General features: G+C 43.6%; 1 protein-coding gene across 1 annotated transcript; it reads right to left on the reverse strand.

Moving 5' to 3' along the window:
* Window positions 1–3464: 3464 nt before the first annotated feature.
* Stard7 (StAR related lipid transfer domain containing 7) lies at window positions 3465–26685 on the reverse strand. The gene is made up of 8 exons (XM_057781552.1): window positions 26036–26685; window positions 14312–14520; window positions 13955–14004; window positions 9536–9646; window positions 9376–9458; window positions 8811–8910; window positions 6785–6869; window positions 3465–5287 (listed from the first exon to the last, which is right to left on the reverse strand). The coding sequence occupies exons 1-8, from the start codon at window positions 26332–26334 to the stop codon at window positions 5103–5105; spliced, it is 1122 nt and encodes a 373-aa protein (XP_057637535.1). The 5' UTR covers window positions 26335–26685; the 3' UTR covers window positions 3465–5102.
* Between the last annotated feature and the right edge of the window lie 660 nt (window positions 26686–27345).

Consider the following 27345-nt stretch of genomic DNA (forward strand, 5'->3'; position numbering starts at 1 on the left):
AAGTGGGGGAGGGTGGGAGGGAGAGTGAACTGAGAAAAACTTTAATTAAAAACACAACAAAAAAAAAAACCCCACACAGGTGGGTGATGGTGGTGCACATCTTTAATCCCAGCACTCAGTAGGCAGGCAAATCTCTTGTGTGTTCAAGGCCAACCTGGTCTCCTACAAAGTGAGTTCCAGGTCAGGCTTCAAAGTTACAGAGAAACCCTTTCTCAAAAGACAAAACCAAACAACAACAACAACAACAAAAAAAACCCCAAAGAACTAAAAAGGTGAAAGTTATCAAACTTACGCACACAAATGCAGAGTCAATTGCAAAGGAGAAACAAACATGAAGCTACAGTTTGAATTCTTGACACATAAAATTAAGCATCCTGCGTTCTTTAATTTTTATTTTAAACCATGTCTATGTGTGTGCACCCTCAGAGACCAGCGGTGTTGGGTCACCTGGAACTGTAGTTACATAAGGCTGGAAGTCACCTGATGTGGTGCTCTTAACTGCTGTGCCATCTCTCCAGGCCTCACCCCACATTCTATACTATAAAGGCCTCATGAACTCCCTGACAATGATCACCCTAAACAGTTTAGCTCTAAAAAAACAAACAAAAACAAAAACACAAAAACCCTAGTACAGTCAGAAGATCCCCTCCCCAAGCTTCCCACATGTATGTAGCACACAAGATGTGTTTAGCAGCTCTGTTACCAGTTAAGGCTTTAGTCAACGGCAGGTTCTTGGTGATTCTTCTGGAAGAAAGGTCAACCATGCGAGAGTTAGTGCCTCCACCTCCAAGGCTGTCCCCAGACTGTACGGTACCATTTCATCTTTGCCGCACACAAGCAGGCACTTTCACTTTGTCTGATGTGGAGAGCAGAGGTCTGACCGGTCGGAATTCACGCAGCTCTTGGCTCCGACTCCAGAGCCCGCCCTTTAGACATCTCACTGGTGTTTCCAGATGTTGTCCATTAGGAATGCTGGGAACATAACACAGGATGCTGGGTCCCACCCCTGACATGCAGTAACTGATTCTACCCCAAGGGAGGGCAGGAGCCTGGGACTGGGGAACCACAAAGCCACTGTGCTGGTGGACTGGCTGCACTCATGAGATCAAATGGTAGATTTATTTCAGTCATACTTCTTTCTGTTCCTTGACATGAAACCATAATCCTAACCTGCACAGCACAGCCTTAAGACATGAAGAATGCATTAACTGCCTAAATGCTCAAAAAAACTGCTTTTTAAGCTCTTGCACTGCAATTTTAGGTGTGGTTAGGCTATGTAGATGTAGGCAGATCTTGATTTACCTCCTATGTTCATCACCGCCCGGCTGAAATAAACAAATTTTAAGTTGTGTTTTAATCATTGGATAGTCTGCCCGGCCTGACCTGGATAGTCCAGGCTGACCTCAAACTCTCAAAATTCCACCTGCTTTTGCCTCCAGGGTGAATAGTAGGATTAAAGGCAAGTCACCACACTGGGCTCCAATATGGTATTTTAAGACTGTGCCCTCCATCCATCCCTCTTTTAAAGATTTATTTATTTCTGAGTGCTCTATCTACATGCACAACTTTATTCAGAAGAGGGCATTAGATCCCACTATAGATGGTTGTGAGCTACCATGCGGTTGTCGGGAATTGAGCTCTCAGGAACTTGGGTAGAGCAGCCAGTGTTCTTAGACACTGAGTCATCTCTCAAAACCCCTGCTTTTAGAACCCAGAACCACCAACTTAGGGGTGTTCCCACCTAGAGTGGGCTGGCCCCCCCGTCAATCAACAGTCATCTATAGTGGGATCTGATGCCCTCCTCTGGCATAAAGTCATACATGCATATGGAGCACTCATAAACAAACTAACTTCAATAACTCTAGCTTGTGTCAAGTTGACATAAAACTAGCCAACACACTCACAAACAAGAAATGGGTAAATAAATAAGTGGATAAAACAAATATAAACCTACAGGACTTATGGAAAAATGAGCTCAAAAACTATGATAAAGCAAATCAGTGGCACACTAATTCATCCTGAAAAAGCCTATAACATGCTGGCAGGAGCCCACTGGTCTGCCTACTACTCTCTGGCCAGGGGAAGAGAATGAGGGAACACAGTGATAAAGATGAAGCGTAAGCTAGAGAGAAAGGCGGGTACAACACCAGGGCCAGGCTCCACTGCAGTTGCAGCTTACAATGAAGACGGGTCCAGTCCTGTGAAGAGACAGGGAGCTTTGTGCCCTGGAAGTGTGCCTTGTATGTCTATGCAGTTCCATTCAGCCAGGTACACCTATCTATTCCACTAGCATTATTATCCACAGGCAAAACCAAGTACAAATCCAAATTCTTCGATGCTCCAAAACTTCTCAAACATATCGCTCCCCCTGAAGAAATCTGGATCCTAAAAGAGCCTATAAGGTAACCCATCTTCTACCAAGCTTGTCTACAGACCTGACAGTGATTCTCTCTCTCATTTTCAAGACAGGGTTTCTCTGTGTAGCCCTGTCTGCTTTGGAACTAGCTCTGTTGAGCAGGCTTGCCTCAAACTCACAGAGATACTTGTTGCAGTTTCTTCTGAGTTCTGCATCCAGAACAGTTTCAAGGCTTCTGGCTAAGATGATCAAGCCTCACAGAATACTCCAATCAGGACTTGACCATAATCCTAAATTTTTTTGGGTCCCCATAAGATTACCAATGCCCCAATCAGCAGGAAGTAGCCTAGAAAACTATGTCCACATTCCCCCCAAAAATTATGAATGTTTTTGTCTTTGTTTAGTGTGTTGATTACAAATTGTTAGGGATAAAGGCCAGGAAAAAAAGCTAAACAAGAGATTAGATTCAAGGTCTTGTTTTGAAAAGAGAAAAAAAAGGGAACTGCTGTGGGATAATGCTTTCATACATTGTAAAGATTTGTATTTGTCACTCATATTGGTTTAATAAAACGTTGACTGACCAGTAGCCAGACATAGAGGAAGCAAGATGAGAATGCCTCTCTGAGACAAGGTACCAAGCCAAATAGCTAAACATAGACAAGAATTATGTGTTAATTTAAGTTGTAGGAGCTAGTTAATAAGCCTAAGCTAACAGGCCAAATGGTTTATAATTAAGATAAGACTTTGTGTGTTTCTTTGGGACTGAATGGCTGTGGGACCAAGTGGGCTACAGATCTGCCTGCCTCTGCACTCTGAGCGTTGACATTAAAGGCGTGTGCAAGCACCACCCAACTCACTGATTCTCTTAGTGAGACCTTGTTCTTACCTGATCTATGAGTCAGTAGATCAAAATACCAGAGTAGAGACATATTTTCAGTTCCCAAGCTGGTCACTTAGGGGCCACAGTCTTTGCAAGGAGGCTAGGCTCTGTATCACTCATTGCCTGCCAAGAAAGAAAAAGGCCCACCAATGTCCTATAACAACTTTATGATTAGGATGACAAAGAGCCCAACATACACAATTTCCCCATTACGTGGTCAAAAGTAAATACTCTTCTGTAGCAATCTTTATTTATTCACACATTTGATAAAAATGTCACAGTTAGGAGCAAACTCATTATGATGACACAGGTAACTGTACAGAGTCAAATCACTGTTAAGTCAGAACAAGGGCAACCATACTGCTTAATACCCGCACCCGGCATACACTCGCACACACTCACACATTCACCTACATGTGCCAAATTCAGATAAAAGGTTACTGTCAGGTCTTGGGGAGAAGGGAGAAACGCTCACTGAAAGACACTGGGACTGCTCAATGCATCTCTCCGCTCTGCCAGCAATCAAGAAGACATGAAACATCGGGGGAGTTAGTTGTTTTCTTGGCACAGAAGTGAGTAAGCAACAAGAAATTTTTTAAAAAAAGGGTTAAGTTCACCTTGGGTTTAGTTTCCTTTTTTAACACCACAACAGGGTAGCAAGCAAGAAAAAAAGAGAAATTCAGCTATATAAACTCCAGGGAAAAAAGGGAGGGAGGAAGATTTAAAACTTGATCCCTATTTACCATAAAGAAACCATCAAGGCCAGGCTCATATCATCTGGTTGTGATCTTATCCAAACTGTGTGTCTTATTTCTATGTCAGTTCTGGAGAGAAATGTTTTAGAGGATCAAAAGAGTCACATAAGCCACATCCCTACCATATTGGTACGGGGCAAGACTTCATCTGCTGGCCCACATGGCACCTTACAGTTTTAAAAGTTCTGAGAAAATGGTATAACCACAATCCACTACCTTTAGCACTCCAGGAAGGCCCAGTCAATCTGCAGTGGGAAAATAACGCCAGAACAAATAAGACTATGAAGGAGCTGTGCTCAAATCTGCAACTCCAATTTTGCTACAAAGGTTAAAAAAGAAATCTAGTTACTTTTATGAGATGTTTTGTGTGCACTTCCACTGACCCTATCGAAACACGGATGGCATCAACAGAAAGTTATGTCTAAAGGGGTTTGTCTCTGGTGCTCCTGGCAAGTGGGCTAAGGCTAGGGCAGAGGCCATAACCCAGCGAGCACAGCCCATGAACACAGAAAGGCCGGTTACGATGAAAACCGCTTTGAGTCAGATGAATCAGTGTCATGGTATTTTGTAGGGGCAAGGATCCCTTGGTACAAACTTCGTGTCTCTAATGATAAAGCAAGGTGAGGACAAGGCACTTAGCTCAGCCAGTGCTCACATCACCATAGGACTGTTACCAAGAGCACTCCTAATGACCCCTTAGTGAGAACTCAGGGCCAACCAGTTTCCAAGCGACCTACAGAACTGTAGGATATCCAGAGCGCTGCACAACCAATGGAGGCATTTGGAATGTCAGTGATGAAGCTTCTTGGAGGAGGCAGATAGGAGTCATCCCCTTCTGGCCTAAAGTAAGAGGTTTGTTCCAGATTAGCTCAGCATAATATACTGGATTTCACAACAGCTGGCCTGAAACACGATGACTCCATGATGCCACTGTTCTCTGTTTGATAAAAAGCAACAGGGCTCCAAATGAAATCTAACTCCAGTTCTAATTCTCCCACACTGACATTTACAGCAGATGTCTTCTAACACGCGTGGCTTGTCCCTGTCCTGCAGCAGAGTTGAGGGAGCAAGGCAGGGCCAGGAATGCCTGTCTCTCCTCATCCCAAAGGCCTTAAGCATACTCAATCCGAGCCGGGCCACGGCTACCCTCACTCTTCCGTTCGGAGGATGGAGCAGTAGGCTTGGCCTCACTGCTCATTTCCAGAGGCTTAGTTGAGATGTAGTCCTTCACTTTGATCTCCATGTTCTTGGCTTTCAGAGTGGCCATATGCAGCTTCTCCAGGAAATCTGGCATGCCTATCAGGATATAGAAGAAGCCGGTCAAGCTGCTGTGTGATTAGTTTTTTTTGTCAACCTGACACAAGCTAGAGAGTTCTCTGGGAAGAGGGAGCCTCAGTTAAGAGGAGAAAATGCCTCTGTAAGACTGGTCTCTTGGAAAGCATGTGGGGGCATTTTCTTGATTAATGATTGAAGTGGGAGGGCCCAGCTCAGTGGGTGGTACCATACCTACCCAGTCAGGTGATCCTAGGTTGTATAAAACAGCTGCGCAAACCAATAAGCAATGCTCCACTTCAGTTGCCTGCCCTAACTTCCTTTCAATGGACATAAGCTAGAAGATGAAATAAATCTTTCCCTCTCAAGTCATGGTGTTCATTAGCGCAACAGAAAGCAAATTAGGACAGCGAACACACAAGTTAATAACAGGTTCAAAATCCGAACTTATTCTCTCTAATGGTAGGCAAACAACGGTTTGAATGAAAACCCATGAGTGATATCTGCCTCCCAGAACGGCTCCCTGTGCACAAACTGTGAAAGTTACCCACAACTGATCTTTCCATCAGGCCGCTGAATTCCCAAATGCCTCTTCTAGGTGATTAAAATATTACTTAGTGATATAGTAAAAAAAAAAAAAAAACAAAACAACAAAAACCCTGTCATTTAATTTAGATAAACGAACACATATATATCTAATTTCCCATCCCCCTCTGGAACAACTGGGATGTTGAAGTAGGAGGATCTAGAGGTTAAAACCAAGCCAGGTGGTGGTGGCGCATGCTTTTAATCCCAGCACTTGGGAGGATCTCTGTGAGTTTGAGGCCAGCCTGGTCTACAAGAGTGAGTTCCAGGATAGTCAGGGCTACACAGAGAAACTCTGTCTCAAAAAACAAAAACAAAACAAAAAGGAATTTAAAGCCAGCCTGGGCTATCCAAGATCTTCTAAAAAACAATACAAAAGAAAAATCAAACCAAAACAATGAAACTCACGTGAGAATGCTTCCTAAGACAAGTGAGGGGTGTGATTATGGCTATGGCATGCAGCCCTTCTTAGGTAGTGGTCATTCCCCTAGGCAACTGTCCCACAACTAAGTCTTCTTGGCCAGATCTCACAGTCTTCAACATTTTGGTTTTATCAGATGTTACCTAGGCTGACCCTGATCCTCCTGCCTCAGCCCTTGTATCCACTACTGAGATTACAAGTGTGTATACCACCAACCTAGCCATTCAACACTACTGAGCAAAAAATCTAGATACATCAATGTACACATCTATATGTAAGGCATCAAAGTGAGTGTCTTAAAAACTCTCCTCTGGGTTAAAAAAAATCCTTTCTGGAACCTCTGTGCTTCTTACCCTTCAAATCCCACTTAGAGGCTATAATGAAATGGGAAGATTGTTCAAATATCCCCAACATGTCTACAAAATGGTTAAGTACCAACCCTCCTGTTGCCATTAAGACAAAAAAAACAAATTGTTCAGCTCAGGTTCAGACCCCCTATGCATACCCCTGCTTACCACTGGAAACCATCCAGCTGACACAGTAGCGAGGAAACACTGTCTGTGGATTGTCACTGTAAGTCAGTAAGTAATCAAAGCCATTCTGGAAAAGAAATACAGCAAAGTTGAAGGCACCTGGATCTCTCACAGCAACTCTACATCCAGTACCAGAAATAACCATGACCCAAAACTGCAGTGAAGAGTGCAATACCCTGTGCACAAAAAAACTGAGAGTGAAGGCTGGCGGCTGCTTATTCAGAGAAAGGCCCTTGACCATCTTGTGCTTGGTAAATGAAGTAAGTTTTCTGTGCCCAAATCATGACAAATATCAAGTGGCCTCTGTGAAAGATGGATTTTCTCCATGGAGGTCCAAAACTTACATGTTAAATAGACGGTGCTGAGACCAGCTTCTAGTGAAAACCACATCTCTAACAGGTTGCTGGCCAAAAACACACATTGTTGGATCTTGGTGCTAGAGAACCAAGCCTCAAGACTATTCTGTGTCTTTTTCCTTTATTCAGCTGTGTATCCCTACTGCGTTACTGCCCTAAACAGCTAGGAGTACATTATTTGCTGAGTCCTGAAGGTCTTTCTAGCAAGTCTTCAACCGTAGGAGTAGCCTTGAGGAGCCCAGTACAGATGCCCAAGGTTTACAACTTAAAGATCTCACCTTCCCCTTCTGCTCTCAGTGCTAATAACTGTTTACAGAACACTATGCAGCGGGAGATGCCTTAGGTCCTTGCAGCCTATAATGCAGCACCCTCTTCCAATGTAGAACATTGGTGAAAATGGCTGTGGCTACATGGATCTGAGCATCTGCACAGTCATAGTTTATGCAATCCTGGGCATAAACAAAGAGCAATGATGGCAGAGTTATCATGGTTTCTAATTTCAAAGCGTACTACAAAGCCATATTAACAAAACATGGTACTAGCACAAGAAGAGAACAAAAAAGGACTTACACATAAGACCATGCACTTCTTCGGCCCTCTGAGTTTCAACAAAAATGTCAAGAACACACAATGGAAAAAAGGTATCCTCTTTGACAACCAGTGCTAGGAAAACTGGATACCCACATGTTCAAGAATGAAATTAATACCTCAGATCTCACCCTACATAAAATTTTATTCAAGCTGGGCATGCTTTCTTTAATCCCAACACTTGGGAGGCAGAGGCAGATCCATCTCTTTGGGTTTGAGGCCAGTCTAGTCTATATAGAAAATTCCAGGACAGCCAGGGTTAGTAGACAGACACTGTGTAAAAATTGACAGACAGAAGGGTAGACAGATAGAAATTAAAAATACAAGACCTGAAATTTTGAAAATACTAGAGAAAAACAATTCAAGATACTAGCATAACCAAGAACTTTCCCAACAAAACTCCAACAGCTCAGAAAACAGTAATTGACAAAGGAGCTAGGTGCAGTCATGCACACTCATAATCATGACTCTTGGGAGGCAGAGGCAGGAAAACTACAAATTAGAGGTCAGCCTAGAGTCCATATAAAGTTCCAAGCCAGCCTGGTCTGGGCTACATAACGAGACTGTCTCAAAAACAGATACAATAATAAAGTCATTTGCTTGTGGCATTTAGAATTCCATAAAATTCAGGATTTATCTATTTGTTTACTTATTTATTTTTGGTTTATCAAGACAGGGTTTCTATGTAGCCGTGGCTGTCATGGAACTCACATGAGACCAGGCTGGCCTCAAACTCACAGAGATCTGCCGACCTCTGCTTTCCAAGTGCTGGGATTAAAGGCGTGCATCATCACACCCAGCCATAATTTAATTATTTAAAGATTTATTAATTTAAACCTTTATTTTTTGAAGTATTTTCTAGCCACCCTTGAAACAATGGAACAGTGAGACCATGGCCCATAATGTACCTAACAAGTTGCAGGCTGATCCCTAATACCTCTTTCCAGTACACTGCACCCTGACAGTTCACCTCTCCCCAGTTCAGAAAAAGACATTCCTGGGGGGTGGGCAGGAGAGGGGAATCAAAGCTACAACACCCATCTCTAATATGCAGTAAAACTCACCTCATCAAATGACTTGTGAGGACGGATAACCATTTGGGATTCATAGGATCTGACCCTGACAAACTCTGGAGACTCTGGCACACTGGGGTGGTCCACGGCACTATAAGGAGGAAAAGGGGAATTACTGTCTTTGCATTAACCAGTGGTAAGCCAAGGCTAAGAGGGGATGGCCAAGACTCTAAATCACTGACTCAACAAAACCAAGCAGTCAGTGAGATGACTGAATATAATCCAGGTTATATTATAATATATATAGCTCACAGGCTGTATTTCTAGTTTTACCTTTTAAAATAACCAGCATTAAGAAATTCACAAACCTTCATGCTTGCCTAGCATGAGTAAGGCTCCAGTTTCTACCCTCAATGCCCACTCCCACCCTCCTGCAAAAGCTTGCAATACTTGTTCAGTTTCCCTGGTAGATCAGCCTATTCCCCGAGCGGGGAGCAGGGATAGACAGGAACCGGCTGCTAGTAAATCTGCAGGGCACTCATGGGTCAAGCTTAAAGGTGCAGATGGGTGAAGGCAGCTAATGGAACTTAACGAGGGTTCCAGTAGTTATACATACCGCGACACCAAGACCATCACATTGTTTTCCTGATCCACGCTATACCGACGAACATAAACATAATCCCTCGAGTACATTGGGTACTAAAGAAAGGAGGTGGGATGGGATTAGTTTCTGCATCACAGACTTGAAAGAAATAAAACCAGGTAACAGTACTCACAGGAAAATGTGTTACCCAATGAAGAACCTCAGAACCACTGACGACATCTCTTTCAATCACCTCCAGCTTGATCACAAGCGCATCCCACTTTTTCCTGTACTCTGTGTCCAGCTGCAAAAGGGAAGATCCAAACAGGGATGCACAAGTTTCTCTGGAGGCTAGATCTCTGACTTAAGGACATTATGGAGAAATAGTGATTTAACTCAACAGTGCCAACGTTTGGAGGCATGGCTGTTTATTAGTTGATTCTCTTAAGATTCTTACATACAGGGGCTGGAGAGATGGCTCAGTGGTTAAGAGCATTGCTTGCTCTTCCAAAGGTCCTGAGTTCAATTCCCAGCAACCACATGGTGGCTCACAACCATCTGTAATGAGGTCTGGTGCCCTCTTCTGGCCTGCAGACATACACACAGACAGAATATTGTATACATAATAAATAAATAAATATTTAAAAAAAAAAGATTCTTACATACACTGAAGGGGAGCATGTGTGTGTGGGTATGTGTGTGTGTGTGTGTACATACACATATATGTTCGTGTGCACTTATGCATGTAGGCCGGGTCAATGCTGGCTTTCTTTTCTCACTCTCCAGTTTATTTTTATTTATTTGTTTTGATTTGCGAGACAGGGTTTCTCTGTGTAACCCTGGCTGTCTTGGAACTCAATCTGTAGACCAGGTTGGCCTCAAACTCAGAGATCACCTGCTTCTGCCTCCCGAGTGCTGAGATTTATTTTATTAAGACAGGTTCTCTCAAATGGATGGAACTAGAAAACATTATTTTGAGTGAGGTAACCCAGACACAGAAAGACAATTATCACATGTACTCACTCATAGGTGGTTTTTAAACATAAAGCAAAGAAAGCCAGACTACAAACCACAATCCCAGAGAACTTAGACAAAATACGAACACTAAGAAAGACTTACATAGATATAATCTACATGGGAAGTATAAAGTAGAAAAAGACAAGATCTCCAGAGTAAATTAAGAGCATGGGGACCTTGGGGGAGGATTGGAGGGGGTAGAGAAGCAGGGAGGGGAGCAGAGAAAAATGTAGAGCTCAATAAATATCATGGAAAAGAAAAAAAGACAGGTTCTCTCACTGAACCTGAGGCTCAGTGATTTGACTAGACGGGCTGATTAGTAACTTCTGGGGATCCAACTGCCCCTAACTGTCTACTGCTGGGGTTACTTATAAACACATGCTCCCACTCAGGTTTTACATGAGTGATACAGGAATCTGAACTCATGCTTGATCAGCAAGCACTGTACCCACTGACTCATCCCCCAAAGTCCTGTGAGAGAATTTTTTTTAACTTTATGTGTGTATGGTGTTTTGCCTACGTGTCTGTCTGTGCACTACAGCATGTTTGCCTGGTGGCCATGTAGGACAAAAGATGGCGTTTTAGAACCCCTGGGACTGGAGTTGCAGACTAGAGCGAGCCACCATGTGGTTGCTGGGAACTTGAGTTGTCCAGAGAAGACAGTGCTCTCAATCACTGAGCCACTTCTCTAGCCCCCTTGCAGGGAGTCTTACATTGCAGCCAGATATCAGCAACATATGCCTATATTATAAGCAGTTCATGAAGTAGAAACAGGAAAATCAAAAGTTCAACGCAACACTGGACTGACTACCTGTCCCAAAAACAAAAAAAAAAAACAAAAAAGCCCAAAAGACTGAAGATGCAGCACAGTGGTTAGATTACTTGTCTAGCAAGTTTTGACAGCCATGCTTAGTTCCCATTATCATGTATGCATATGCACACACATAAACAAAAGCTATGCAATTGAAATGTCTGTGGAATGGAACTATCAATAACAATGTTTGCCACCTGTTATCATTAGCTTTAACTGTCAACTTGACACAGCCTGGAGTCACCTGAGAAGGGGAAGTCAGATAAGACTGGCCTATGGATGTCTATGGGGGACTGTCTTGACTGTTAATTGACTAGGGGGCACAGTCTACTACGGACAGTATCATTCCCTGGGAAGGAGGTCCTGGACTATGTAATAAAGCTGGCTAAACATGAGCCTAGAAGAGAGCTAATAAATAATATTCTTCCATGGTTCCTGTTTCAAGTTCCTGTCCCAGCTTCTCTCAGTTATTGACAATAACCTATAAGATGAAATAAACCCTTTCTTCCCCTAAGCTGCTTTTGGTCAGGGAGTTTTACCACAGCAACAGAATGAAACTAGACCACTGACCATGTAAGCCTAACAACCTGAATTCAATACACAGAACTCACATAAATATGGAAGGAGAAAAAGGAGCAAGGACTCTACAGATCTGTCCTCTGGCCTTCCCAAGGTGTATTTGTACCCTCACCCCCAGAGTAACAATTATAAAAGTTAGAAAGAAAAGGAAATATATGAAGAGAACATAACTTATCATATGTAAAGATACAATTCTAAATCACTTTAAACAGAAAAAAGTCTTAAAGTATGAACATATCTCTGATGCATAGAAATTCAGGAAGCATTTCTCATCTTTTGGCATTTCAAATGCAGACGTACAGCCTGCATCAAAACAAAGCATAACACTGATGAAATACAGTGCCTAGGTGGGCATAGCCTTAGTGAGTGTACTGCTGTAGTTCTGTGGATTTAACCCAGAGCACATACTGCACAATGCTTTATTTTCCAAGTATTGTTCTTATTTTTTAAGACAGTCTCATTAAGTTGACCAGACTGGTCTTGAACTCATTATGTCCCAGGAAGGCTTTAGTCTCCCAAATAGCAAGGATTACAGGCCTATTCCAACAGGCTTGGCATTAGTAGTATTATTATAATCAACAAAGTAGTTACTAAAAGCTTGGCAAAAAGCACAACACAATGATGACAGGGATGTGGGGAAAGAGGAATCCTTCTACATTGTTAGTGGAAATATACACTGGTGCAACCATCATGAAAAATCAGTACAAAAGTTTCTCAAAAAAATTAAAAATAGAACTACCATACGACCCAGCCACACCACTCCTGGGCATATACCTTGCTATAAATGTTTACTGCTGCATTATTCACAAAAGCAAGGAAATTAAATCAAATTAACAGATAGTGAACATGTGGTACTTATGTACAATGGAATTTTATTTAGCCATAGAAAAATGAAATTATGCCAGGCGATGGTGGCGCACGCCTTTAATCCCAGCACTCGGGAGGCAGAGGCAGGCGGATCTCTGTGAGTTCGAGACCAGCCTGGTCTATAAGAGCTAGTTCCAGGACAGGCTCCAAAGCCACAGAGAAACCCTGTCTCGAAAAACCAAAAAAAAAAAAAAAAAAAAAAAAGAAAAAGAAAAATGAAATTATAAAACTTTCAAGAAGATGAAAATCTGGAAGTTATATTAAGCAAGGTAACAGACTCAGAAGGCAAATGCCTCCCCCCCCATGCAGATCCTAGCTTTAATGCTCACATATGTAGATTTGTGGGTGTGAGTGTATGTATTAGTCATGAAACCAGAAAGGAGTCTAGGAAAAAGGAAAAGGTACTGATGAAAGAGGGAAGATAACAGAACACGTGTGACATACAAGTCGAAAGGAGTTATTGGGGTAGAAATATAAAAGCGGGGGACAGAGGGATATGGGAGAAGAAGACAACCAGCAAAACAAATTATGTTTGAAAATGCCATAAGGAAGCCTAACACAGCCGGGAGGTGGTGGCACACACCTTTAATCCCAGCACTCGGGAGGCAGAGGTAGGTGAATCTCTGTGAGTTCGAGACCACCCTGGTCTACAATACAAGAGCTAGTTCCAGGACAGGCTCCAAAGCCACAGAGAAACCCTGTCTCGGAAAAAAAAAAAAAAAAAAAAAAAAAAGAAGAAGCCTAATACTTTGTATACTTATTTTATTTATATGTATATTTTGAGACAGGGTCTCTCTATATAGTCCTTGATGTCCTTTGGCTCTCTATGTAGACCAAGCTAGCCTAGAAATCTGCTGGGGTTAAAAGTACATGCCATCACATTCAGGTGTGATTAATTTTAAAATTAAATTTTTAAAATGGAACTCTCATGAAAGAAAGTTCTATGTTGCTAGCATTTGGTGATTCCATCTTCCTCTCTCACTTCTGTTTTACTTTCATTATTTTTGAGACAGGGTCTCTAATCATGTAGCTCTAGTTGGCTGTCCTGGAATTAGTCGTGTAGTCCAGGCTGGCCTTGAACTCACAGAGATGCATCCTCCTCCTGCCTCTGCTTCCCAAGTGCTAGGATTAAAGGAATGTGCCACTACACCCAATTCTTTTATTGTTTCCAATTTGTTTGTTTTACCTCTTGGAACAGGGTCTGACTAGCCTTATATGTGTTACACAACACAGGCTTGCCTCTAACTTCAGCAAACCCCCTGCCTCACCTCTCCAAGTGCTGACATTATAGGTATTCAGGGAACCAGGAAGCTCCAAATCAGGAAAGAATAAACTCACCTGAACATTGAAGAACTGCCGAGGTGTCACATCTGTGTATGTTCCAAAAACTAGAACAAGAGGGAGGAGGGAAAGCTTGTCATGCCCTGTCCCCTAAACTGCATTTTAAGTCCACAGGACTGACAGGTCTCAAAGGCAACATCAAAACCTAAAAATCATCCCAGGAGCAGCAAAGCAAGGCACAGATGACATGTATCAAGGAAGAATATGAAAAGCTTGTTATCTGGGAGAGGAAAATAAACAAGAGTTTGGCAAATTTTCTTCAAAAAGGCTAAAACAGTTTTGGAAGTACAAGGAACAAAGTGCCACATGCCTGGGCACCATGGACACATGTCAAAGGCAGCAGACATGGCTCACCTCGGTACTGGTAAAGGTGGGTGCCGGGAATTGGGCGCCGCCACAGCTTGAAGTGTTTCTTGTCCATCACCATTTCCCATGGTTCTTCTTTGTCCTTCGACTTTTCATTCCCTTCTGCTGGGGTCTTTGGTTCAGGAGGGCGATTTTCAACTCCAGAACTCTGGAATACATTTGACATTTCCTCCAACCGTTTCATCTCATTTATGGACCTAGAAAGATAGAAACAGGCACCATGTCCAGGAAATGAATGAAATGTCCAAAGACCTGCAAAATGAGGTGTGGTGGGAAACAGCATATTATCTCAATGAACATAAATAAAATCTGAATTAAGCTTGAATACAAGTCTAAACTTGTAATTAGAATTACTTAACCAGTTTCCATTTCTAAATCTATGAAATGTAGAAAATATTAGTACCTACTTCAAGCTAGTCATGAAAGCATACAAAAAGTGCACAAGACCTGGCACAGAGCCTTAAATAACTTACAATAAAAATTTTAACATTTATTCGGGTTTTTTTTTTGTTTTTGTTTTTTGAGACAGGGTTTCTCTGTGGTTTTTTGGAGCCTGTCCTGGAACTAGCTCTGTAGACCAGGCTGGTCTCGAACTCACAGAGATCCGCCTGCCTTTGCCTCCCGAGTGCTGGGATTAAAGGCGTGCGCCACCATCGCCCGGCATTTATTCGGGTTTTTGTTTGTTTTTAGTTTTTTTGTTTTTCGAGGCAGGGTTTCTCTGTGTAGCCCTAGCTGTCCTGGAACTCACTCTGTAGACCAGGCTGGCCTTAAACTCATAGAGATCCGCCTGCCTCTGTCTCCCAAATGCTGGGATTAAAGGTATGCGTCACCACCGCCCAGCTATTTGGGGTAGTTTTTCTTTGCATGCACACAGTACACGTGTAGGTGCCTTATTCCTGTCACATAACTGCACTTCAAGTCCAGGAGTGACAGGTCTTTAAAGGCAGGTCAGAAACTAGAAATCATGCTGGGGAGTAGCAAAGTGAGACAGAGACAACATTAATCAAGAAGACTGAGAAGCTGAGTCAGCTTCAAATGCTAACCACCAAGGTTTTGCCTGCATATATGTCTGTGTGAGGGTGTTGGGTCCCCTGGAACTGGAGTTTCAGGCAGTTATGAGCTACCATGTGGGTGCTGGGAATTGAGCCAGGGTCCTCTGGAAGAGCAGTCAGTGCTCTTAACCACTGAGCCACCTCTCCAACCCCACACCTGGCTTTTTAAAAATGTGTGTCTCATCAAACCCAAGATGTTAGGCTTGAGCTCAAGGTGCCTGGCCCCACTTGCCTTTTAAAAACTCAACAATGTTTCATTTTTGAGACAAAATCCTACTGTGTAACAATGGCTGGCCTGAAACTAAGTAAACCAGTCTAGCCTTGAACTCAAAAGGTATCTACCAGCGGCTGCTTCCTGAGTGCTAAAGGTGTGTGCCACCACACTTAACCTCAATAATGTTTTATAGATTTCTGTGTTTTTTTATTTATTTTTTTATTTTCGAGACAGGGTTTCTCCGTAGCTTTTTGGTTCCTGTCCTGGAACTAGCTCTTGTAGACCAGGCTGGCCTCGAACTCCCAGAGATTCGCCTGCCTCTGCCTCCCGAGTACTGGGATTAAAGGCGTGCGCCACCACCGCCCGGCAGATTTCTGTGTTTTAAAGTTTCTTGCGGCTGGACAGTGGTGGCGCAGGCCTTTAATCCCAGCACTCAGGAGGCAGGGGCAGGTGATCTCTGTGAGTTTGAGGCCAGCCTGGTCTACAGAGCTACTTCCAGGACAGCCAGGAACCCTGTCTCAAACTCAAACACACACACACACACAGAATTTTATTCTTTTTGATGCTGTTGTAAATGGAATTGTTCATTTCATCTTCAGATTGTTCACTGCTTACTGACTGTTTAGCCTATACTCTTAGTATGAACAGTTTACTAAGTTTAACAGTTTTTCAAAAATTCCTTGGTACTTCAATCCACAAGGTAATATTTGATGTAGTTTTACTTCTTCCTTTCCAGTCTGGGTACCTTTCATCTTTCTCCTCCTAACTTCCCTGTTCAAAGGAGGGAGTGAGGGCAGTAGCTTGTCCTGTTGCTGAACTTAGAGGGAAGGTTTTATTTTCTCAGCATGCTAAGAGCTATTTTTAGATGCCCTTTATATAAACCTGAGGAATTTCCCTTTAATTCCCAATCTGTTGAGTGCTATTTTTTTTTTTTTTTTTTTTTTTGGTTTTTCGAGACAAGGTTTCTCTGTGGTTTTTGGAGCCTGTCCTGGAACTAGCTCTTGTAGACCAGGCTGGTCTCGAACTCACAGAGATCCGCCTGCCTCTGCCTCCCAAGTGCTGGGATTAAAGGCATGCGCCACCACCGCCCGGCTTTGAGTGCTATTTTTTAAAGGTCATGTATTTGGGTGCTTTTGCCTGTACTTTTGTCTGTTTACCACGCCAAGTGCCTAGTACCCTCTTAGGCCAGAAGGCGGCACTAGATTCTCTGGAATGAGAGTTACAGATTACTGTTAGCTATCATGTGGGTGCTGGGACTTGAACCCAGATCTTCTAGAAGAGCAGTCAATGCTCTTAACCATTAAGTCATTTCTTCAGCTACTGTAAATATTTTTTGTATCACAAAATGAGGTTAGAATTAGTCAAATGTTACTTCTATAAGCTTTTTCTCTATTTTTTTCTTTCCCAGCACTTGGGAGAGAGATCTCTGTAACTTTAAGGCTACTTCACAGAAAAAAGAAACCTTGTCTCAACATGTGTATATACATATAAAGAAACTTTGTCTCAAGTTGTATATATACACATGTATTTGTGTAGTCCTCACAGAGGCCTGAAGGGGGCATGGGATCACCTAGAGCAAGTTTCAGGGGGTTGTGAAGTGCCCAAAGTGGATGCTGGGAACTGAATTTGGGACCTCTAGAAGAACAGCATGTGCTCTTAACCACTGAGCCACCCTCCAGTCCCTTCTTTCTCTTTTTTTTTGAGATAATCTCACATGGCTCAGACTAGCCACAATTTGTACCTAAGGATGACCTTAGACTTAACCTTTCTGTCTCCACTTTCTGAATACTGGGATTACAGGACTGTGCTATCATACTTGGTCAAATAGTGATGGCAACTAAACCTAGGTTTTGCACATACTCCCTCTATCAAGTGAGCTATGTCCCAGCTCCTGTATTTTATTCCATTAATGGGCCATATTAAATTAATTTTGTATGCTGTTGGATTCAGTCTTTTAGTACTTCTGCACAAAGGGCTATAAAATCCTAAAATTGGCAGGGCAGTGGTAGTGCATGCCTTTAATTCCAGCACTCAGGAGGCAGCGGCAGATGGATCTCTGTGATTTCGAGGCCAGCTTGGTCTACAGAGCGAGTTCCAGAACAAGTTCCAAAGTTACACAGAGACAGTCTCGAAAAACAAACCAAAATAAAATAAAATCCTAAAATGTGATACGACATAGTATGATTACATAATCCTTGATGATCTATGCTCAGGGATAAAGACGCAGATTAGTAGAACACCCAACAAAGTGTGTTTGTAGGCACGTCTATGGGGGTAAAGAAAATTCACAAGAAGAATTTCTATTGTAGTTTTTCTGGTTTTTTTTTTTTTTTTTTTTTTTTGTTTTGTTTTGTTTTGGTTTTTCAAGACAGGGTTTCTCTGTGGTTTTGGAGCCTCTCCTGGAACTAGCTCTTGTAGACCAGGCTGGTCTCGAACTCACAGAGATCCGCCTGCCTCTGCCTCCCAAGTGCTGGGATTAAAGGCGTGCGCCACCACCGCCCAGCGTTTTTCTGGGTTATTGATGGTGCTATTTGTTTTATTTTTAAGACAGAATCTCGCTAGACTGGCTTCAAACTCCTGATCTTCCTGCTGCAGCCTTCCAAATGCTGAGTTGCAGGCATATATCCCTGGCTTTATTTCTTAAATGTTATATATTTAATGTCTTTTATTCTTTAATCTTGTTATATCTGAAACATTTTAAGAAAATGATTAATTTTTTTAACATGGTACTCCAAAACTGGTGCTCCTGGCTGGGGTAGGATATAGGCCCTAGGGGGAAATCTACTACTTTCAGTTTTGCTAAATGGTAAATATTTATGCTTATACCCACAGAGCAGAACTGTTCTCTCTGTCAGAGGTCAGAGAAGCTTCTTTTTATAGTGGGTGGCACCTAATGCAGAGACTCTAAGTGCTGAAAAAACTCAGTCTTAAATGAGACATCTGTATCACAAGTGTAAGAAACATTAGATACTAATTTTTTCCTCATCTTCCCCTCCTACATGCAAATGTTTTGATCCTTTCCCACCCAGTACACAGGGCTCCTGTTCCATTCCAAGAACCTAGTAGCCTGGATCAGTGCTCCCAACCCCCTCAGAGCAATGACTTCTTTCTCCTTGGATCAGTAAACCCTTTTCCATTCCGTATTTGCCAATCTGGAAAGACTGTGAGGTTGAACCCCAGTTAATGTAATGGGAGAAAAGATAAAGTTACCAATTGTGTTAGCACACTTCCTGCTCTTCTGCTTTGATGAGCAGTGCCCCCCCCCCTTTTTTGGTTTGTTTTTTGAGACAGGGTTTCTCTCTGTGTGTACCTTTGTCCTGTCCTGGAACTCATTCTGTAGACCAGGCTGGCTTTGATCCACCTGCTTCTGTGGGGATTAAAGGTGTGCATCACCACTGCCTGGCTATCAGTCCACCTCTTTTTTTTTTTTTTTTTTTGGTGTTTTGGTTTTTCGAGACAGGGTTTCTCTGTGGCTTTGGAGCCTGTCCTGGAACTAGCTCTGTAGACCAGGCTGGTATCGAACTCACAGAGATCCACCTGCCTCTGCCTCCCGAGTGCTGGGATTAAAGGCGTGCGCCACCATCGCCCGGCTTCAGTCCACCTTCTTGATGAAGAGTAAAATTTTGCTTTGTTGAGACACTTAATTAGAGTGGTGATCTCTTTCTTTGCCACTCCTGACTTATTTCTAATACAAAGCTCGGAAGTTAAGAAATGCTATTTTCAACACGATGTGGCTGCTCTACTCATGAACTTACAACAGCTGTGGTAACCTGCAGAAGATCAAGCCAGGCAACATTCCAGTATGGACAGGTGGGAGTTCATGAAGCCCCAACCCTAGCTGAGGAGCTAGTGGCAGGCAGTTTATGGCTGCTGAGGGAGAGGGAGTCATTAGAGGGAGTCATTGTCTTCTGGAGTTGCTCAAGCTCTGATGAATGGTCTCACAATCGCATCCATGCAAGCAGTACTAACTAGACTTAGTGGGTCAAGGGGAAAAAGTGGTATCCTAGTAGGTTCTAGAGGGAACAGGACAGCAGAGGTAGGAGCAGATATGATCAAGATACAATGTATACATACATGTTTGAAGTTGTCAAAAAAAATAAACAAAACATGGCTTGTATCTTGTAAACAACTTTAAATAGTAAACAGGAAAGAAAACCTGCTGGTTGACTGCAAATAAAAGGGTGCAATTCAAGACTGAGGCCAGCCAAGGGTGTAGCCTAACACGCCTGACCTGCATTACAGCACTTGGGAGGCAGTCAGAAGGAAAGTTTGAAGCCACTTCAACTGTTGAATTACACAGTAAATTTGAGTTACATAAGATCCTGTCTCAAAAAACAAAACGAAACAAAAAAAAATATAGGGTAATAGTGTTTACGTAGTGTATACAAGTCCTGGGTTTGAGCTCCAGCATTGAACAACAAAAGACTAGGAAAACAGCAATTACTAACATACTGAAATAAGGGTAACTCCTACAGAGTTAATGACATGAATTTTCTTTTATTCTCTACAGAGACAAATCACGTACACTATAATAATCTATCTTTATTTCTGCCGCCTTTGCTAAATAATGAATCTCTTTTGTTCCAACTCCTAGTATCTCTATGGTAAGTGTAAATAGTCAACAAGTATTTGTTGAATAAACTGAGTAAATGAAAATACAGTAGACCTCAGTAATTCAAATTCTTACAGTAAAACATTACATTAATATGCTGCTTTCAAAGCTAAAAACATACCAGGAGCAATGTCACATGTTTGTAATCTCCACATTAAGGAAACTGAGGTAGAAGGATAATGATTAAGGTCATCTTAGACCATAGGCCAACCAGGGATACACACAATGCTTTTTAAAAAATGAACAAGGGGCTGGAGAGATGGCTCAGAGGTTAAGAGAACTGACTGCTGTTCCAGAGGTCCTGAGTTCAATTCCCAGCAACCACATGGTGGCTCACAGCCATCTGTAATGAGATCTGGTGCCTAGAACACTATATACATAATAAATAAATTAAAAAAAAAAAAAACTAGGGGCTGGAGAGATGGCTCAGAGGTTAAGAGCATTGCCTGCTCTTCCAAAGGTTCTGAGTTCAATTCCCAGCAACCACATGGTGGCTCACAATCATCTGTAACAGGGTCTGGTGCCCTCTTCTGGCCATCAGGCATACATGCAGACAGAATATTGTATACATAATAAATATTTAAAAAAAACTAAAAAATGAACAAAAGGAAGATTCAAACTTAAATTATTGGCAATGCAAGACTAAATTTTGGGCAATTTAGCAGTCCTTGAGAGCAGTCTGTAGTTCTAGCTCTAAATCCAACTGATTGTGTGATCTTCTAAGATTTCATTTTACCTGTAAAGTGAAGACATCTTTTCTTTTTATCGTTCGGTTTTGTTTTCAAAGACAGGGTTTCTCTGTGTAGCCCTGGTTGTTCTGGAACTAACTCTGTAGACCTGGCCTCGAACTCAAGAGATCCTCCTGCCTCTGCCTAAGTGCTGGGATTAAAAAGGGATGCGCCGCCACGACCACCCAGCAAGACATCTTTTTTTGAAGGTTCTCATTAACTCTATAATTCCAAGTTACAAGAATTTTTTTAAACTTTAGACTTAGGTAACAAGATTTATATTGAGCCAGGCATGGTGGTGCTCACCTTTAATCCCAACACTAGGGAGGCAGAGGCAGGTGTATCTCTTGAGTTCAAAGCAGCCCTCAGAGTGAATTCCTGGACATCTGGGACTACACAGAGAAACCCTATCTAGGGTGTGGGGTAGTCTCATCATTTTTTTTTTGGAAAGTTTATAATTAGAAGTTGCAAAATGTAATGCAAGGCTAGCCCTGCAAAGGTGTAAGTATAGGAATATGGGCTGCATCTTCCTAATGCAGGCAGTTAGATCTTGCAGAAGAGATCAAGAGCACAATCACAGCACCACTTGCCTAGAGAACAATTCCAGGCCTGACTTGGAAAGAAGTAAGGGCATTGTTCTCGACACTAAAGCATTCTTCTGAGACAGGGTCTCTCTATGGAACCTTGGTGTCCTGGAACTTGCAATGTAGATCAGGCTGGCCTCTACCTAGCTCAGAGATACACTTGCCTGTGCTTCCAGAGTGCTGGGATTAAAAAGGCATGTTCTTTAGAAATGTATTCTTATATATATATATATATATATATATATATATATATATATATTTTTTTTTTTTTGGTTTTTTTCGAGACAGGGTTTCTCTGTGGTTTTGGAGCCTGTCCTGGAACTAGCTCTTGTAGACCAGGCTGGTCTCAAACTCACAGAGATCCGCCTGCCTCTGCCTCCCGAGTGCTGGGATTAAAGGCGTGCGCCACCACCGCCCGGCTAGAAATGTATTCTTAAATATCAAGCACCATTCCTGAATGAGAGAAGCATAAATCTGTTTCCCCTGGTAAACAACAAACAGGGACTAAGGCCAGTGATACAGCTCAGGGTGGGTGGTGGTGGTGACACCTTTTTAATCCCAGCGCTCAGAGACAGAGGCAGTTGTCATTGAGTTTGAGGCCAGGTCTACAGCAAGTTCCAGGACAACCAGAGCTATTCTTGTCCAACAAACACACATATACACGTAAGGCCGAGTCACTCCCCAGCACCTCACAAAACACATATATACTGGCACATATCTGTAATCACGGCACTCAGGAGGTATTAACAGGAGAATATGATGTTCAAGGCTCTCCTTACGCACAAAGTAAGTTCAAAGCCAGCTAGGCTACAGCATCCAGTATACATGCACTCTTGGAAAAGCACAGTGCAAAAGACGGAGGAAGACTTGACCATTACTGCCCTGCAGGGTTTCAATTGACAAAACACACAAGAGGGACAAACAGTATCATAGATAGCATGTGGAGAAAGGAAACACCTCTTTCCTATGTATCTAATCTTGTTGGGACAGGGTAAGTGTCTAAACCTTCCCATCTAAGAAGACTTAATAAGAGAGAAAAGGTCAGAAGAGATTATTCCTGAAATAGTAACAAATCTGCAGATTACATTAGTACAAGGATCAAGGAGAGAGTCTGCTTTCCTCTCTCTAAAACATTTGAGAAAGGGAAGCCATGACGACTAAGGAAATCGGAGACACAATGGAACAGAGTAGGCTTACCAACACGTAATTCAGTCAGAGCACTGGTCTTACCACAAACCAGGGACCCAGGCTCCAGAATAATTCTGGTAGGGCCACCCCCGCAAGTAGGGATTTCAACACAACTGCTTCACCTAACAAAATCTCCTCAAATTCCACACTACTGTCGAGATTAGAGACTTCTGGCTCTACACAGTGGCACATGCCTTTAATTCCAGGGTTTGGGAATCAGTGGCAGGTTGATCTCTATGACTTCAAGGATAGCCTGGTATACATAGTGAGTTCTAGGACAGCCAGCGTTACATAGCGAGACCATGTCTCGAGACAAACACACAAAAAAGCAAACAAAACAGAAATAGGGATTTTCAGCTACTACTAATTTGAAACAGATCTTGAAATAAGACATAAAATAGTTTATGGCACTTTTTAAAAAGCAGCTAATTAATGGTTAAAATAACAGATAAATTCAACAAATCTCAAGTCCCTTCTATGTCGTTTTTGTTGACTTAAGCGCTTTATCTATAAAATGCACCAAAGTGACTATGGTCATTAAGTTCCTTTAAACCAGAAGGATTTTTCACTAGCTAATAACACACTAAAAAGTTTAATTAATTCTAAATGCCCAAAAAGACAGAAATGGAGAAATCATCAATTTTCCTTGTGAAAATTTACTAACACTAATTTCTCATTAATCAGAATTACTCAAACTTTTAGAGTAGTGATCTGTAACTTTAAAAAAAAGTTAATGGTACATTTCCCCCTAAGTTTTCCTATTTCCTAACATCCTTCCTCTTTCTGTTTCTGTAACTTAAAAAAAAAGTGAAAAAGAAAACTGCTGTATTTTCCCATGAGATCTGTCCTAGTCTGACAGAACACAGGCTAGCACCAGTAACAGTCCACAAACCTATTTTGCTTAAGAAGCCAACTGGATGAAAATACTAAAAAGTATTTAGAGAACTGACTTCAGTACCAAAGAGATGGCTCAGGGGGTGGGGCATTTGCCCCTACACCTGAAGACCTGAGTTTGATCCCAGGGTCCCACATGACAGAAGAAACAACTCCCACAAATTATTCTTTGACCTCCACACAAAGGCTGTAGTGTTTAATAGCAACACACCCCACACACGCTAATACATACATGTAATAAAATTCTAAAAAGAGAAAGATCTATTTCTTTTGTTTATTTTGTTTCGAGTAAGGTTCCTCTGTAGCTTTGGTGCCTGTCCTGGAACTAGCTCTTGTAGACCAGGCTGGCCTCAAACTCAGAGATCCACCTGCCTCTGTCTCTGCCTCCCAGCATTGCCTGGTTTGAATCATTGCTACATCAGCTGTAGAAATCATTTTGTTAGAATATCCCCTAACCCAACGTGTGACAGGATCTTATTCTATAGCCTAGGCTGTCCTGAAACTCACGTTATAGCCTATACTGGCCTCAAACTAGGAACAGTCCTCCTCAGGCTAAATTCAAAAGGTTAAATAAGATTACTAAGATTGGATTTGGTAAGATGTTTTCTTTTTTTTTCTTTTGAGAAAGGGCCTCTATGTAGCTCTGGGTGTCCATGATGAACCTCACTATGTAGAACAGGCTGGCCTCAAACTAACAGCTCCTACTGCTTCTGTCTCCCGAACACTGGGGGTTAAAGGTGTGTGCCACCATACCCAACCTCTAAGAGGTTCTTAAGCACCAAAAAGCTAGGAAGCGAGGCTATTCTTTCCTCATTAAACAAATCAAATCACGTAAGAGAAAGCACAGGCTGCAGCTCCAGGTGTGGCGACAGTCAATAAGAGGCTGAAGTGTAGTGGCACACACCTGCAACCCCAGCCCTGCGAAGGCTGGGGCAGAAGAACTAAAGTTCAAGGCTGTTAGGCGGAAAGTGGCCAGATCCCACCTCAAAAAACTGAGGGGGCGGGGCACAAATTACTAAATAGAAAAAATATTAAGAATTACCAAAATAGCTACTATCATGCTTTCATTCTTTAACGTGTTTATACATAGACTCGTTTGTGATTATAACTCAAGTCCTCTTTGGAGATGGGTGGCGGTGCTGCAGCCTTTAACCCCACTCAGGAGTCTGGTCCACAGAGTGAGCTCGAAAACAGCCAGAGCTACACAGAGAAATTCTGTTTCAAAAAAACAAAACAAAGTCACCTTTTTTGTCTGCAGCCATACTACCCTGAACACACTCAACTATTATAAAAGCCATCTTTCTTGCTAGGAACACAGTCCCAGTTCTTTTTCTTCTTTTTTTTTTTTTTTTTTTTTTTTGGTTTTTCGAGTCTCTGTAGCTTTGGAGCCTGTCCTGGAACTAGCTCTTGTAGACCAGGCTGGCCTCGAACTCCCAGAGATCCGCCTGCCTCTGCCTCCCGAGTGCTGGGATTAAAGGCGTGCGCCACCACCGCCCGGTTCTTAAGAGAGACTAATATTTGTTCTCAATTCAGGATTGCACAAATCACTGGTTGACATTTGAGTATTATATATCCCAAAGAGGTCACACTATAAACTTTACTGTTCTGTTCTCATTTTTAATGTAGCAAAAACAGTAAAACGGGTTCTCTCCCTGTTTAAGAAATATTTAGAAGAAACAGACTCTCGGGTGGGGGGGGGCAGGGGGGGGACGACTGGCCTTGGGCCGTGATCATGCGCACTTTAATCCCAGCTAGTTCCTGGACAGGCTCTAACGCTACAAACTACAGACTAACAAAAATAAATGCTAATAAGCTTTTCCACAGACAAAGCCTAATGCTACAGTATTCGAAGAATTCCAAAGCAGCAAAAATGTAACCTAACTCTTACACGTTAGAATGTCCGAGGCACTGTTTTGTGCCAAAAGGCAAACACCTCCCAGCTTCTTAAATGTGCCAAGACACAAGTCACAGTGACAGAGGCTGGCCGCGCAAAGCCCGAGTCCCATCTGGATTGCAGTCATTTTATAAATGGCAAGATGTACCTCACACACACACTCACACCCTTGGGCATATTTTAAAGCCCGATTTCAATGTGCGCTTTTTTGGGGGGTATGCTGATTACCAGAAAAACAGCCTCTATACCTTAGATATCTAATTTGGTTTTGGAATATTTCTTTAGTGCCATACTACCCATTAGAAGCGCCCCACACACACACCCCCGCTTCCAGTTATTTTTAACCTGACAAATGGAATTAACAGGCAAGAGGCAATAATTTTAGCGTGGTGCTAAAACGGGTTCAGTCTGTTGCATCGTCACTCAAAAGACCACCGGGCAAACGGGGCACTGACGACAGGGCAGTACCCGAGGTGCCCACCAACCTCTCGCCCAGGCCCACCCCTCTCGACCGAACAGGGTCGCCGCTGCAGACAAGAGGCTCACCTCTGCAACTCCTCCTCCTGGATCCTCTCCTCGTCCCACACGAAGACACCGGCGAGCGCCGCCATCAAGGCAGAGGCATGGCCGGGAGGGCCGCGCAGCCGGCGCCAGAGGCGTCCGAGCAGGACGCAGCGCGAGCTCTCCGAATACAGGCGACCGTAGAGCTGCGCGATCTGCTGAGCTCGCCGCACGCGCAGGCCCGTCACGAAGCGACACTGATTGGCCAGCATGGCCAGCAGGCCCCCGCCCCGCGCGCCCGCCAGCCAGGCGGCCAGGGTGGCCGGGGGCCTCCGCGGGAACATCTCGGCCTCTGCGGGTCCTCGCGCCTGCCGCTAGGGCCCCCCCGGAGACGAAGGGCCGGGGAGCCGGGCCGTCCGCTTACTTCCCTTAACTGGCCGATCCCGAGGCGGCCTCACGCTCCCGAGGCCAGGAGCCAGCCCTCATGCCTCTCTGCAGAAGCCGCTGAGGCAGCGCGGATTCGGAGGAGAGCGCCGCTGCACGATGCCTCCTCGCTCCTGGCGACCCGCTAGTCTGCGTGTGCGGAAGCTCCCGAGTCCCCGCATCCGGTGCGCGGGAAGGAGAGAGGTGGGCGCCCCGGGCCGCAGCAGCAGAGGTCCAGAGCGCCCGTGTCCGCCCCTCGCGCCGAGCGCGCGCAACCCAACCCGTCTCCCCTGCCCGCGCTCTGATTGGACGCAGCCCAGAGACCCGGGCGCTCATTGGCCGAGCCGAGTGTTCCTCCGCCCTTACACCCCCCCCCGTCCGCTAATTAGCAAGCTAGGTGGCGCGGCGCGACGGCCCGTCAAGGGCGCCCGAACAGTGACCCTCGGACCCCGGCGCGGCCGCCATTTGGGGACGTCCCCGACCGCCCGCCGGAGAGGCGCGGTCAGGTGTGCTGTTCCTTTGTGCTGAGCGGCCCGCCCTGTTGACCGTCTCCACAGTGCAGGGAGGGGCGGGTCTGTACTATGGAGGGCGGTGCACACCCTACGTGAACAGGGACCTGCCGGCCTGGGGTCACCTGCCGCCGAGACCTTCCGGGACCTCCTCGACGGGATTCTTCAAAACCTCCGAGAGAGGAACAGTGGCCCATCCTCGGGGCCGAGGAACACCTTGTAGAGAATGCCACAAGGGCAGGTGACCTGTTGCTATCTGAAAATGCGCTAGGCCTTGCCTTCCAGTCTCCGTTTGACTCAAGGAGGCAACAGGGTGGGAAAGTAAACAGGTTTCCCAAAACCTACTTTGCCATGTGCAACCTAACGGTTTCTCTTCTTTCTCTTTCTCTTTTTTTCTTTCTTCTTTCTTTTCTTTTTTTTTTT

The sequence above is a fragment of the Chionomys nivalis genome, chromosome 9 (assembly GCF_950005125.1).
Source record: "Chionomys nivalis chromosome 9, mChiNiv1.1, whole genome shotgun sequence".
Lineage (NCBI taxonomy): Eukaryota > Metazoa > Chordata > Mammalia > Rodentia > Cricetidae > Chionomys > Chionomys nivalis.